The sequence below is a fragment of the Mastomys coucha genome, unplaced genomic scaffold (assembly GCF_008632895.1).
Source record: "Mastomys coucha isolate ucsf_1 unplaced genomic scaffold, UCSF_Mcou_1 pScaffold6, whole genome shotgun sequence".
Classification (NCBI taxonomy): domain Eukaryota; kingdom Metazoa; phylum Chordata; class Mammalia; order Rodentia; family Muridae; genus Mastomys; species Mastomys coucha.
This window is the reverse complement of record NW_022196912.1, coordinates 73,805,632-73,820,860: the sequence shown is the minus strand read 5'-3', so window position 1 is coordinate 73,820,860 and position 15,229 is coordinate 73,805,632. Positions and strand designations below refer to the sequence as shown.

Genomic DNA, 15,229 nt, shown 5'->3' with positions numbered 1-15,229 from the left:
AGGAGCTACTGAGTCCACGGCTCCCAGTGGAGGAGAATCATTTTTTTTCTCCACACCCACTCAGCACTTCACAACGACCTGAAACTCTAATTCCAGGGGTTTCTAAAATGTCCTTTTCTGGCCTCTGCTGGCCCCAGGCATGCAGACATACATGCAGACAAAATACCCACACATAACAGCAATTGGGAGGCAGAAACAGACAGATCTCTGAGTTCAAAGCCAGCCTGGTTTACAGAGTAAATTCAAGGACAGCCAGGGCTGTATAAAAAAACTCTGGGGGAAAACACTCACATATAAAATAAAATGAATACATTTTTAAAAAGAACTTTTTTTAAAAAATTAAAAATTTATGAATTAGGAGAGAAGATGCTGCGGGACCTTCAGGTTGGAAGTGGGATATGGGAAGATATCATCAAACCACATTTAAATGTATGAAGTTGCCAAAGAATGAATAAAATATACTATTAAAATACAAAAAGCAATTATTAGAGGAAAAATTAGAGGATCTTTGCTATAAAATACCATGTAGTTGGCCAAGCATGCTGGTGCAACCCTTTAATCCCACCACTTGGGAGGCAGGGGCAGGCAGATCTCTATGAGATGAAGGCCAGCCTGGTCTTTGTAGAGAGACAGTTAAGAAAAGAAAGAGAGAGAGAAGAAAGAGAGAGAGAGAGAGAGAGAAAGAAGAAGAAGAAGAAGAAGAAGAAGAAGAAGAAGAAGAAGAAGAAGAAGAGAAGGAGGGAGGGAGGGAGGAAGGAAGGAAGGAAGGTTGGTTAGTAAACGTACATGGTTTTTACTTATAAAGATATTCCTGGGGCTGGAGAGGTGACTCAGCAGAGGAGAAAATTGGCTGTTCCTCTAGAGGACCAGTTCAATTCCCAGCATCCACACTGTGGCTCATTGTCATCTGTGGCTCCAGTCTGTGGATTCAGAATGCTCTCTGGCCCCTGGGGCACCGGGCACACACACACCCAATGCCTTCACATGCATGGAGGCATACACTAATACACATAAAATAGAGGTAAATAAATCATCAAATATACATATATGTCTTAGACTTTTTTTGTGTTTCATATAACTATATATTGTGTTTTCATTTACATTTTGCAAAATTAGAAATAGTTTTCATGTTGGAAAGATAGGACTTATCTTCAGGAACTCTAAGATGAGGATACAATATTTTTTTTCCTGTTGTTTTATTTTGAGGCAAAGAACTCATTGTGTAGGCCATTGTGTGGCCTGGAACTAGAGCTCTGCCTACTTCTGCCTCCAGGTGCCATTACACCTAGCAGAATAAAATTATTTTGCAGTTAAGTAGGTACCAAAAAATTAAGTTCTTGGGGCTGGGGACATGACAAAGTGGTTAAGAGCTGTTAGTGCTCTTGCAGACCCAAATTCAGCTCCCAGTACTACATGGAAGCTCATAACTGTTTGTAATTCAAGTTCCAGGGAACCCAATGCCCTCTTCTGGATTCTGTGAGCACTAAGCACATATGTGGTGTACAAATATGCATACATACATACATACATACATACATGCAGTCAAAATATCCACATATATAAAATAAAAATAAATAAGTTTTCAAATCGAGTTCTTAAACAACAAAGCAGAAATTAACTTCTCTTCATAGAGACTTAAGAAAGTTTAATATTGAATGTTACACATCATACACACACACACATATATATATGAACACTTATTTTAGCATTTTTACATAATGACTAGCATTTGATAAAATTTGGACAGCTAAATGATTTTCAAATACAATGGTTTGAAATTAAAACATTTGGGGGAAACTCAGGAAAATCAGAAAATTCTGATTGTGAAATAGAAACTAAACCATACAAGCTTCATCAACAGTGAATTAACAAACTGCTTGATGGCTTTCTAAATAACTCAATTATCTTTTAAAAAATGGTAAAAAGCTGTTTATTTAATTTTTGACACATGTATTAATACCATCTCTGACACATTTCTATCAATCTTCTTTTTGTCTTTAACTTTATATTTATGTTAAAGCATAAATTATTACATTTATTAAATGTGTTAAATTTCTAATTATGCTGCCACAAAATGCTTTGCTTCTAGAATTCCCTTTTACGTATCAAGCTATATCTTATAATTCAAATAGCTCTCAATACTATTAATGTTGACTTGTCATCACTCAAGTCCACAGTAAGATTTAATGTGATTTTAGAACTCAGTGTAAGAGGGAAGAAGAAAAGCGAACTTACTTTCACATTCCAAGTCACCACACTTTTTAAGGTGTGCCAGCAACTTTGTACCCTCCAGACACTTTGCCAGAGAAACAACCAAAAGAAGGATTCTTTGAACACTGACTTCCGCCATGCCTAAACAAGACACCAAGGATCCTGAACAAGCGTTAGAATGTTAGGCGGCAGGCATGCCAAGAAAAACAGTCCATGTGATGATGCTCCCTTCGGTAGCGCAAGAGGAAAAAGTTGAGTATTCTTCAGGCCCTTCGTAGCTACATTTTCCTGCTGGTGCGCCGCCTCAGCTTCAGGAATCAACACTCTCTGGTCTCAATCTGCAGAGTCAGGTAGCCGGATGATACAGAAGGGCTTAATCATTAACGGGGGTGTTTAGCTGGACCAATGTGTTATAAAGTAGCCCGTGTGAAACTGACTCACTTAAAGGCACCCTGTGCTCAGTAGGACTGTTCTTAAGCCTCCACAAAAAGGTACTTAATCTCTGCCATAGTCTTCAGGCAGATGAGTCAACAAGTACAAACCAAATATTTACTGCGTGCAGATTCTAACTTCTAGAGAGAAGGTATAGAGCCAGAAAACAGCTCAGTTAATTAATACCTTACCATGAAGCCTGATGACCTGAGTTTAATATTACCTAGGACCCACTTGGTAAAAGGACAGACCTGATTCCAGAAGGGGTAGTCTGACCTACACTCATTCACACACACACACACACACACACACAGACCAACCAACAGACAGAAAGGATATATATGTGTAAATAATAAATGTAATTTTAAAAGTTAAATGACTAATCCAAAATGAATTTATTGTTTTGAAAAAAATTCTAATACATAAATTAAACCAGAAACAATTGCCATACATGTGACATTAAAGAGAAGATATATAGTTATACAAAAAGCATTATTTTTTTTTTTAGATTTATTTATTTATTTTATGTATATGAGTACACAGTTGCTCTCTTCAGACACACCAGAAGAGGGCATCAGACCCCATTACAGATGGCTGTGAGCCACCATGTGGTTGCTGGGAATTGAACTCAGGACCTCTGGAAGAGCAGTCGGCGTCCTTAACCACTGAGCCATCTTTCAGCCTACAAAAAGCATTATTAATTTGTGTTAAAAGTATGATTTTGAAATATGATGAAATTGTCAGAAGAACTACTCCTTTAGGCATATTAAAAAAAATCTTCAGGGTTGTTATGAAGTCACAGAATAATAATTAAAGCATAATAACTACTTACTATGATCCACATATTATCTGAAGTGCCTAGATAATGTGAATAAATACTTGATGTGATCTCAACTACATACCAGCTCTCAGGGACCCGTGATATTATCACCCTGCTATTTGCATATAAGCCACAGTAGAGACAGGCTAAGCTATCCAATGTCATGAAGTGAATGAAGAATAAATCTAAACATAGGTACTGTGTGGTAGAACAACACACAAACTACTGTATGCTTAAGTCATCTGTTATGGAAAAACAGAAGTAGAGAATTATTCCACACATTTAAAATTACATGTGTATTTATAAAGTGGAGGGAAAGTGAGACAAAAGAGTTCTGAAAATGTTACCTCGAAGAGTAGAAATGTGATTTCAGAACGTATTCTCATTAGAGATTTCCTTAATAAAAGCCAGTAAGCATCTGTCTTTTAATCTCAGCACTGGGGAGGCAGAGGCAGGCAGATTTCTGAGTTCAAGACCAGCCTGGTCTACAAAGTGAGTTCCAGAACAGCCAGGGCTACACAGAGAAACCCTGTCTCGAAAAAATAAATAAATAAATAAATAAATTATGAAAATCATTTTGTCATCTGAATGTTACTGTTGCTTTAAAAGGATCAAAGTCCTTTATTGGGAAATTTTGTTTAAGGAACTAGATCTGAAGGTCCTTGGGTCCCAGTGCAGCGCATTACACTCTAGTGACAGACAGAAGTAAAACAAATATTCACCACACCTGTAAGCTAAAGTGAAGGATCTTTGTTTTCAAACTCATAACAGAACAGTACACTGCCTGCCCTGCTGATTTGTTTATCAGTGGGAAGTCTGTTCTCTCCCAGATAGGGATTTTATATCTCCCAAAAGGATCCGAAGCAACATGCACTTGAGGGTCAGGTGGCTTGTAACAGAGTATTCCATAGTTGCACACACACACACATACACACACACACACACAGTGTGGATCGGTTTCTTGAATACCTCCTTCATGAGTCTGCAATATTATTAGTGATGACTTTAATTTTGGTACTCCAAGGAGGCAAGATTTCTGTGACTTCCAAGTCAACCTGGTCTGCACAGAGAGCTCCAGATCACCAGAGAGAGAGCCTTTGTCAGAGAGGTGGGGGGATATCTCCATTTTCAAGAAGTTACTTGCACAATTTATTTTCTCAAAGTCAATATTAGGAGCTTAAGAAGTGACTCATCTGTGAAGAGCATGCATTGCTCTTGCAGAGGACTCAGGTTGAGTTCCCAGTATCCAGAAGGATCCATCACCTCTGGCCTCTAAGGACACCTGCCCCTCATGTGAACACATCTACACATAGACACATAATTAAAAAACAACAAAAATAAGCCAGCAGTGGTGGCACATGCCTTTAATTCCCACACTCAGGAGACATAGATAGGCAGATCTCTGCGAGTTCGAGGACATTCTGGTCTACAAATCAAGTTTCAGGACAGCCAGGGCTACACAGAGAAACCATGTCAAATAAATAAATAAATAAATAAATAAATAAATAAATAAATAAATAAAATAAAACAAAAATAAAATCTTAAAAATCAAAACCAACAATAAATTGGGAACATTTAAGCAATTTTAAGTATCACTGTTGTTTATTCAATACTAAAGACTTCATTAGTTAAATCCAAAATTAATGATTTTTTAAAGATTTATTTATTTATTATATGTAAGTACACCGTGGCTGTCTTCAGAGATTTCATTATGGGTGGTTGTGAGCCACCATGTGGTTGCTGGGATTTGAACTCAGGACCTTTGGAAGAGCAGTCAGTGCTCTTTTTTTTTTTTTGCATGCAACACACAGGAAATATTTTATTAACTTCCAAATGATGAAAGGGCAGACTAAGAAAATTCAATAGAAATCCATGATTCTCCTCAGAGAGCCCACCCTGGCATTCATGGCTCCCCAGTCGTGGTAGGGCCTGTACTCCCTGGGCCTCAGCAGATACTGCCGCCCCCGGTAGTTGGGCATCTCGTAGAGGACCCAGTAACCTTCTATCATGTGGAAGGAGTGGAAGTCACTGAAGTGGGAAGCGGTCCTGTAAGGTGGGAACAGTCGTCTGTGATCTCCACCATCTGGCCTCTGTAGTCCTCTCTCTCATAGATCCTGATCTTGTGAGAACTGGGATGGGGGATGAAGTGGCAAGAGCGGAAAGAGTCGCTGAAACCCATCCACTGCTGGTAGTCAGGGTAGTCCCCACGACACAGGAAGTGCTGGCAGCCTGTGAAGTTGGGCTGCTCAAAGAGCACCCAGCAGCCACTGTCCATGCCCACAGAGTCAGCAGCTGAAGTCGGGCTGCACTCATACTGGCATCCCTGGAAGCCACGGTGCTCATAGAAAGTGATCTTCCCCATGGCTGGTGTTGGCAGGTCGGGTGGAATAGTTCTGTTGGGTCACAGTCAGTGCTCTTAACTGATGGGCCATCTCTCCAGCCCATTAATGATGTTTTAATTTAACAATGAACAGGTGGGTGAGATGGCTCACTCAGTGAATGAGGTGTTTGTCCTGCAAACCTGATGGCCTGTGATCATATAAGTGAAAGAAAAGAACTGACTTCATAAAGTCTGACCTCCACACACGTGCCATGACATTAGTACATTGCATGAAAGCATATGTCTGGGCTGTATGAACATGTATGAACACCGGAAATTAGCAATCAGAGTTGATTCCCAGGTCTCACAGGGTGGAAGGAGAGATCTAGTTCTGCTAAATTATGCTCTGACCTATTGCACTCACATATACACACTATAAATGTGATGTGATCAGAACTGTACCCAAGCTTGGACTGAACCTAGAGTGTTTCATTCTCTGTTCTATCGCTTAGCCTAGACTTGGAAACTTCTAGCCTCTGTACAGTCTTCCAGGCTCCATATGCCAACCCCAGGCCTAGAATGTTTCAGCCTCTGAGACTTACTGCTGTATATGCTGACCCTTGCTAGTTCTTTCTGATGTCTGGCTGGCTGGTTCAACTCAGCTGTTTGGCCTCACAACTCTTCGACAAGCTGACTGATTCAAACTGGCTCCTCTTGGCTTCTCACTGGATTGCTCAGTTTAGGGAAAATAAAACTGCCTCTGAACTCCACAAACTGAACTATACTGACTGTGTGAACTGAACAGACTAGAACTGCATGAGTGAACTGAATTTTAACTGCATTCAACTGTACTGCACTGAATTAAACTGACCTGACCTCAACTCCCCTGCATTTCCTGAAATGAGCTGAACTGCACTCACTGAACCGTTCCCCCTTCCCACCTCTGCACTGCTCTCTTAAGTCACCTCTCTCTCCTGTCTCTTCTCCTGAGACTTGGGCATATCCTATCTCTGACTCACTCTGTTACATCTTTCTCTGATTTGTCATGTTGTCTGCCCCTCAGTTAGACGTCATTGTTTTAGGATTAAAGGTGTGTACTGAAGTATTCTCTGCATTCCAGCCAGATCACACAGACCTAGAAGGATGGGATTTGAGCAGCCATGTTACTAGATTAAAATTCAGAGAGAGAAAGAGAGGGAGAGGCAGACTGACAGACAAACAAGCCAGCAAGATGGGTCTCTTGCTACAACCCTAAAGACCTGAATTCAATCCCTGGAACCCACATAGAGTAAGAGAGAGCCAATTTCTCTTTCAAATTGTCCTCTGACTGCCACATGCACACATTAGCTCCAGGGGCACACACAAATAAATGAAAGTAAATAATAAAATTTAATTTAAAAATTCCAAGTAAAGCCAGGCAGTGGTGATACTCGCCTTTAATCTCAGTAGAGGCAGGCAGATCTGAGTTTGAGGTAGCCTGGTCTGTAGAGGAGATAGCCAGGGCCACACAAAGAAACTGTCTTGGGGAAAGAAAAAAAAAAAACTCTAAGTAAAACAAAAGAACATTAAAGAGCCCAGCAAAGTTTAAATTTGAATGCCATAGCAAAGATGTAAACAAAGAAAAATTCAAAGAGAGATGGGTCTGCTAACCATATGCACCCACTCTTGTCTCTTACTGCAGTTGGTGATCTCCGTTTCTACAGAGATCGTGATTTAAAGAAACCAGAAAATGTGGAATAATGTTGATTAATGATCTCCAACAGAGCCAAGTGAAGAGGCAGAACATGGAGAGGACCAGAAGATTTAATTTAAGAAACTACTATAAATAGCAGCCATATCAACTTAGTCAGATATGGCCTAACCGAATATGCAATGTGTATATTCACTTACAAAGCCAACACTGAAGAAGATGTCATGGTAACAAAATGCAGCTGTTGGAAGGAAGAGAACTGGCTATACAAAGCTAAAGACTGAATCATCAAAGACACATCATAGCCTACAGACAAAATTACAGAACAGCCTTTCTATAAGAATGTAAAGGCCTACTCCTCAGGGTTTGATTTTTATTGGGTGGTGGTATTATTGCCAGTTCTATACAGTATTGCCTCCTTTCTTAATATCTCAGATTTCCTAAAGTAAAAACATATTCCTTAAACTATCCACCTGTCACTCTGCAACTTATAATTTAAGTTTAGTCAGGAGCTCCTCAGAGTTCGCAGAACTCAATAAACCAGTAGGATTTTACCAAGATCCAGGCATGCGAACAGCACTTCTGTATAAAATCCCCATAGTAGGCAGGTACATAGTAAAAGAAAAGGCCTAGGAAGGACTTAGAGATAAGCTGGTGTGGAAGACATAGAGGCGGAAGTGCTGGTCTCCTTTCCTCCAGGTCAGACTTTCTGGCCAGCTTCCAGTCAGCTGACAGTCTCCAGCAGGGTACTAAGTCAAAGTCTGTCTTGTCTACAGGGAGTCTCCTTAGCCAAGATCACTACTTCCCCACCAGGTCTTCTAGAGCATCTAGGGATAAACTGGAGTAAAGGGCAGGGTCATTTTCCATCCAGTGCTTCCTGTTGACTAAGCCATTGCAGTTTGACGTGTGTGTTTGTGTGTTTTTCCTGCTTTCTTCCCCTTCCGTTTGAGGAAGTGAATCCCTTGAGCTCCAGACTCCATCTCAGCATCTGCTTCTAGAAGGCACAACCTCAGAACCCGTAAGACACAGACAAAGAAAGACAATAGTAAACACACACATTTTAGTCTATCTTTGGTGCTAGTCACTCCATGACTTCCTTGGGTGTTTTGTGTTGCTCCAGCCCAGAGCATAATTCTTCACCCTTTTTATGTTTCGTTTCTATCAATAGGGGTTCTACCAGGAAACAAACGGACATGCAGATCTAAGGGCTGCTATGTGGCGATGATTCTGAAGGGACAGTCCACCAAGACTGAGTTAAAGGGAAGCAACAGGGATGTAACATCCTCAGGATGGAATTGTGGCTTGATGGGGAGGGCTACAGGAGAGGCCTGCCCAGCAGGAACTTAAAGCCTTCAGTGATGCTCAGTCAACAGAGCCTCAGTCCTCTGTCCTGACAGTGCTCCCCACTGACCCCAACTGGCAGAGGACAGCAAAGAAAGGAAGCCTGTGAAGCAACTATAAAAGTCTGTATGTATCCTGGAGGCACAATGACAAATTGAAGAGTGTGGACTAAAAGGAACAAAGAAAACACAAGTACATCATGATTCCTTTACTACGTACTGTCCAGACCCAGGACAGCCTTGGATTGTAGCTAGTGTTGTTTTAAGTGTGTGTGTGTGCATGTGTGTGTTTGTGTGTGCATGTGTGTGAGGGCATGCATGGAGAGGTCAGGACAACCTTTAGAAGTCGGTTCTCTCCTTGCACCATGGATTTCTGGGATCAAATCCAGGTGTTTTGTGTGGCAGGTTCCTTTACCCCACTGAGTCATCTAACCGACCCATTACTCATCTTTAACAGTGCCTTCTCTCCCTACTTCTAGCTTGTAGACCAGGTCTTGCAAGTATAAAATATATCCCTCTCCCTCAAACATCTCTAAGAGTCAGAAACTAACTTTGTTCTTGGCTCTGAAGGGAAATGGCAGACCTGAAGAGTCTGTGTTCCTTGGGGGCCTCATTATGGCTGTTTGTGACCTATCTCATCTCTTCTAAAGGAGTAATCTGCTTTTCAAAAAAGAATTATTTATCTGTATTTTATGCGTGTGAGTGCTTTTGAATGGATGGATGGATGTGCACCATGAGCATGCCTATTGCCCACGGATTACAAAAGAGGGCTTGGATTTCCTGGAACTTTACTTACAGAAGGTTATGAAGCATCATGTAGGTGCTGGGAACCCTGGTCTTTTGTAAGAGCAGCAAGTGCACTGGGCAGTAGTGGCACATGCCTTTAATCCCAGCACTTGGAAGGCAGAGGCAGGTGGATTTCTAAGTTTGAGGCCAACCTGGTCTAGAGAGTGAGTTCCAGGATAGCCAGGGCTACACAGAGAAACCCTGTCTCGAAAAACCAAAACCAAACCAAACCAAACCAAAGAACAGCAAGTGTTCTTAGCCACTGAGCCAGCTCTCCAGTCCACAAACTTGCTTTTTATTGTAAGCTATGCCTCTTAACATGTTCAGGCTTGCCCTCCCTTGTCATTAGCCCCTGAGCAATATTGCACAGCGACTATCTTCATAACATTTATGTTGCTTTAGGTATTATCATTAATTTAGACATGATACAGTATATGAAAGGAGAGTATATGTAGGCTACCTATAAATACTGTACCATTTTATTTGTGGCTTATTTGTCAACTATTCTCTGTTGGAGAGGGAAGGCCATAGAACTGGTTCCAAGGGACCTTTGTATGATCAATAAACTTGAAGGTTGTGTTGGGGATATGGCTCAGTGGTTGAGCACTTACACACACACCATATACTAAGTCCTGAGTTCAGTTCAGCATCACAAACACAGAAACACACATAGAAAACACAAAGGCAGTGGAAAAGGCCGGGAAAATCTATAAAAGCCAGAGAGTAATGTAGTCATAAGCAGATCATAATAAGCGGTAGAAGGGTAGAGTGTGGGTGGTTTTTTAATCTGGAAAAGGAAACCATATAAAGTTACAAGGAAGGAGATATGATTTCTTTGATTCGTTCTTTCTCTTTCTCTTTCCCTCTCCCTCTCCCTCTCCCTCTCCTTCTCTCTCTTGCTCCCTTCCTTCTCCTTCCCTCCTTCCCTCCTTCCCTCCCTCCTCCCCCCCCTCTCTCTTTCCCTTTTTAACTAAAACAGTTGATGACTTTATTTCCACATTTCACAATACAAGTGAAAACTGCCCCTTTTTGTATCACTTCTTCCTCCAAAACTATTCTATTAGGAAGGGAAGTTTCCTTGTCATGCATCTAGTAAACACCCAGGCTCAGTACCAAGATCTCCTAGTGAAACAGAACAAGAAATACAAAATGATAAAGAGCGCTTCTGCTCTTATCTATCTGGCCGGGTCAAGCCAGGCCGTATGGGCACCATCATAGGGCAGGCGGGAGATCTCATCATTGGAGGCCCGGGCATCATGGGCATGTGGCTTCCCATGGGCTGTCTCATCCCAGGAGGAGGGGGACTCACCATTGGCATCATGGGAGGGCCTCCCATGTAGGGTGCAGGCATCATGCCAGGCCGAGGAGGACCCAGGAGACTCGGGAAAGGTGGGATCATGGCCCCTGCAGGCAGTGGAGTAGAGAAAGGAGCTGGAAGGTTCTCTCCTTGTTGAAATGCAGCCGCTGTTTCAATCAGGCTCTGGGTCTACTCTTCCATCCATTTCTGGTATAGTCTTTCACATTCTCTTTGTGCTTCCAACCACTGCAGTGTCTGCCTCACAGACGGAGAATCATGGGTAAGATTCATATCACAGTAATCACAATAAAACTTAGGCATGATGCTCCACAGGCCGTTGGCTATCCGGGTTCCCTCTTTGTTTTTTTCTTTTCTTTTCTTTTTTCTTTTTCTTTTTTCTTTTTTTGGTTTTTGAGACAGGGTTTCTCTGTATAGCTCTGGCTGTCCTGGAACTCACTCCATAGACCAGGCTGGCCTCCAACTCAGAAGTCCACCTGCCTCTGCTTCCCAAGAGCTGGGATTAAAGGCATGTGCCACCACTGTCCGGCTTTGTTTTTTTCTTAATGATTAATTTATTTTTATTTCATATGGATTGGTGTTTTGTCTGCATGTTTGTGTGTGTTGGATCCCTTGAAACTTGAGTTATAGACAGTTATGAGCTACCATACAAATGCTGGGAATTGAACCTAAGTCCTCTGGAAGAACAGCCAGTGCTCTTAGCCACTAAGCCATCTCCCCAGCCCTGCCCCACTCCCTTTTCATATAACTGCTTTTCTAGATACTACTTATTCTTCAGGACTCAAATAGAATCACATAAATATTAGCACTTAATTATTTTTTACTCAAATAATGCAAAGATGTATGAATAAATGATTATATTGCCTCCTGAGAGTAAGTCATATCTCATGACTAAATAAAATTCTGTATTCAGTTGGATGGCCCTCTTGCTGTCTCACAGTTTAAAAAAAAAATCAAGTTGTCTTTTTTAATTAAATTTTTACTTTTGTAAAACGTGTGAACAAGGACTGGAAGCACGGCTTAGTGTGAGAGCATTGCCTAACATCTATGGGGTCCTGGGTTTGATCCCCAAAACAACCCCCTCCCCCAAGAAAAAGGTACAAAAATAATTGTGTCAGCTTTTTCAATATTTGTCTTTGCTATTATATTGATGTTAGCAGCAGCAGGGGGTGGAGGGGATGTCTAAATATCCAGGAAACAAAACTATGAAAACACCCTCTGATTTCCAAACACTGCAGTAGATGCCCCACCAGCTGCTGTGGTACACAAGCCCACAATCCTGTTATCTGGGAAGTAGAAACAGGAGGATTAGGAGTTCAAGGCCAATCTGAGATGTACAGGCTGAGATCCCTCTGAGCCGCATAAGAAACCATTTTAAAATGCAGTAAATAAAAGAACAGGCCAGCAGCAAGGAACAGCATTGAAGAAACTCTTATATCATTTTCTCAAAATCACCTACTTTATGTCCTGGGCTACCCTTCTCCATTTATATACCTCATCACTAGCAATTTTTGTAGTGCCCATGTATGTCTCAAGAAACTCTAGTGCAGTGAGTGGTTCTCAAGCTTCCTAAGTCTGTGACCCTTTCACACAGTTCCTTATAAAGTGTAAGCTCCAACCATAAAGTTAGTTTCTGCTTCATAGCCATATTTTTGTTACTGTTATGAATCGTAGTGTAAATATCTGATATGTGAACCCCAAAGGGGTTGTAACCCATAGGTTGAGAAACACAGCCCTAGGGCTTCTTTGTGTGTGCACATGCACATGTATATACAGGCAGAAGTCATTCCTCATGAGCTAGCTACATATTTTAACCTTATCTTATTTGTTTTATTATTATTGTTAGTGTGGAGGGGGCGGAGGTGGACATTTTTGAGACAGTCTCTCACTTTTTTATAACCATTGGCATCAGAGACAGATCTCACACTTGTATGACAATGGCTTTACTGACTAGGCTACATCTTCAGCTCTTCACAGCTTCTTTAAGAAAAAAAAAAATAGCTAAAAAAGAAGTCATTCCGCCGGGCGGTGGTGGCGCACGCCTTTAATCCCAGCACTTGGGAGGCAGAGGCAGGTGGATTTCTGAGTTCGAGGCCAGCCTGATCTACAGAGTGAGTTCCAGGACAGCCAGGGCTACACAAAGAAACCCTGTCTTGAAAAACCAAAAAAAAAAAAAACAAACAAACAAAAAAAAGAAGTCATTTCTTAACATTTATACTTTCCAATAATTATACATTGTTAATTTGTAAAATATATTATTTTATGTATATGGTATCTTGCAAGCATGTACATGTCTGTGTAACATGTGTGTGCCTGGTGCTTGTGGAGGCTAGATCAGAATACCAGCTCCTCTGGAACTGGAGGTATGAACGATTGTGAGCTGTCATGAGGGTGCTGGAAATTAAACCTACATTCACTGGAAAAGCTGCACTGCTCTTAACTACTGAGCCATATCTCCAGTCCCTAAATTTTATTTATTTACCTATTTATTTATTTATTATGTATTTGTTTGCCTGAATGTGTGCCTGTGTAACACTTGTGGTACCCTTGGAGGCCAGAAAAGAGCATCATATTCCCTAGAACTGTAGTTATAAATGGTTATGAGCCAACATGGATGCTCAAAATGGCAAGTGTCCTTAACTGCTACGACATCTCTTCAGGCCCCATCAACATACTTTAAGAAAGGTCTCATGTATCCCATGTTGGTCATAAAGTAAATATGTAACTGAAAGTAACCCTGAGCTTCTAGTCCTTCTATTCCATCTCCCAAGTGCTAGAATTAGAGGCATACACTCTCACTCCAGGTTCGAGGTGCTGGGGACGGAATCCAGGGCTGAAGGCATGCTCAGCAAGCACTCTACAACGGAGCTACAATCTCAGCTGGAAAAATAACCACACTTCTAAAAGTTTATCACATAGGGAGTAGAAAGTTCACTCAGCAGTTGAGCATCAGAGAAGGACTTGAGTTCCATCCTAGCAGCCACATGGTGGTCCACAACTGTCTGCAATTCCAATTCTGGGGATCCGATAACTTCCTCTGGGCTCTATGGGAATCAGGCACTGCACGATACACATATGTACATGTAGGCAAACACTCATTTTTTTCCTTTTTCTTTTCTTTTCTTTTTTTTTTTTTTTAAAGATTTATTTGTTATATGTAAGTACGCTGTAGCTGTCTTCAGACACTCCAGAAGAGGGCATTAGATCTCTTTATAGATGGTTGTGAGCCACCATGTGGTTGCTGGGATTTGAACGCAGGACCTTTGGAAGAACAGTCAGTGTTCTTAACCACTGAGCCATCTCTCCAGCCCCAGCAAACACTCATATACATGAACTAAAAATAGAAATTTCATTGTATCTGAGTTGTATAGTGAATTCTGAACGTTGCCTACTCTGTTCACAAGGTATGTGAACCCTTTAAGCTAAGTTGAAAGATACTTATTGCATAAGAGCGTTGAAAGCAAAGTGGGTATATCTTTGTCTCTTAATCTTGGCACGATTACACTCCAATAAAGATTACCTTTGAGCCCTTGAGTTAGTTCAAAGTTGAGAAGGCTCCTCCAGCAGATACCTTTCGAGGCTTTTTGTCCTCAGGCAAGAGCCCACTCAATCCCACATGTCTGACACAGCACACCTAATTGCTTAAATATATTATTTCTCCAAAAATAGTTTTCCAAAAATAGTTTCGTAACCCCATTCTTGTCCCCAAACAGTACCAGGCAATGTACCTGCTCTTATGTCCTAGCCCTCCAACTAGCTTGGCTCCCAAATGGCAGTGGGAAGAGAGTGCAGCAGGGGAATTAGACAGGAAAGTGCCTAGGTACATGTCACGCACCTGTGCTCCCCACTTCTGGGAAGACTGAGGCAAGAGTTTTGCTTGCGGTGCAGAATAGCAAGACTTCAATCTTTTAAAAAGAAAAACAGTGGAAGACACATAGGCTCCAGTGAGGGTTGAGAGAGGTGCCCCTGGGTACCTAGAAGTGCTTACTGGCCTCTCACTGCATAGTCTTTGAGAACAGAAGGTACTGGGAATTAACTGGATCCAGTAGAGGGTGCCCATATTTAAGTATGGAAGCCACTATCTACAAGATTGATGGGGTTCGAGTCGCGGCAGACGCATCTGCAGACACCAGGCCCAAACAGCTCCACATGTAAGAGGTTTAATTAGAAGGGGTGGAGGATAGCGGCGCAGGAAGAGAGAGAGAGCGGGGAGAGAGGAAAGAGAGAGAGATGGAGGAAAAGTACCCATATATATATATATGTCGTGACATAGCAGTCCAGGTAAAGGTGGGAGTTGAACCCAATGGATTCTGGG

General features: G+C 41.5%; 1 protein-coding gene and 2 pseudogenes across 4 annotated transcripts in view; all 3 read right to left on the bottom strand.

The window, feature by feature from the left end:
- Mia2 (MIA SH3 domain ER export factor 2) overlaps positions 1-2,350 on the bottom strand; it is an 89,029-nt gene extending 86,679 nt beyond the window's left edge. For all 4 annotated transcript variants that reach the window (XM_031357895.1, XM_031357896.1, XM_031357898.1 and 1 more), the window contains exon 1: positions 2,236-2,350. In XM_031357895.1, coding sequence (XP_031213755.1) covers positions 2,236-2,350 — 115 coding nt within the window. The remainder of the gene's footprint in view (positions 1-2,235) is intronic.
- Positions 2,351-5,322: 2,972 nt separating this feature from the next.
- LOC116080137 lies at positions 5,323-5,825 on the bottom strand (annotated as a pseudogene).
- Positions 5,826-10,770: 4,945 nt separating this feature from the next.
- Positions 10,771-11,217, bottom strand: LOC116080690 (annotated as a pseudogene).
- Between the last annotated feature and the right edge of the window lie 4,012 nt (positions 11,218-15,229).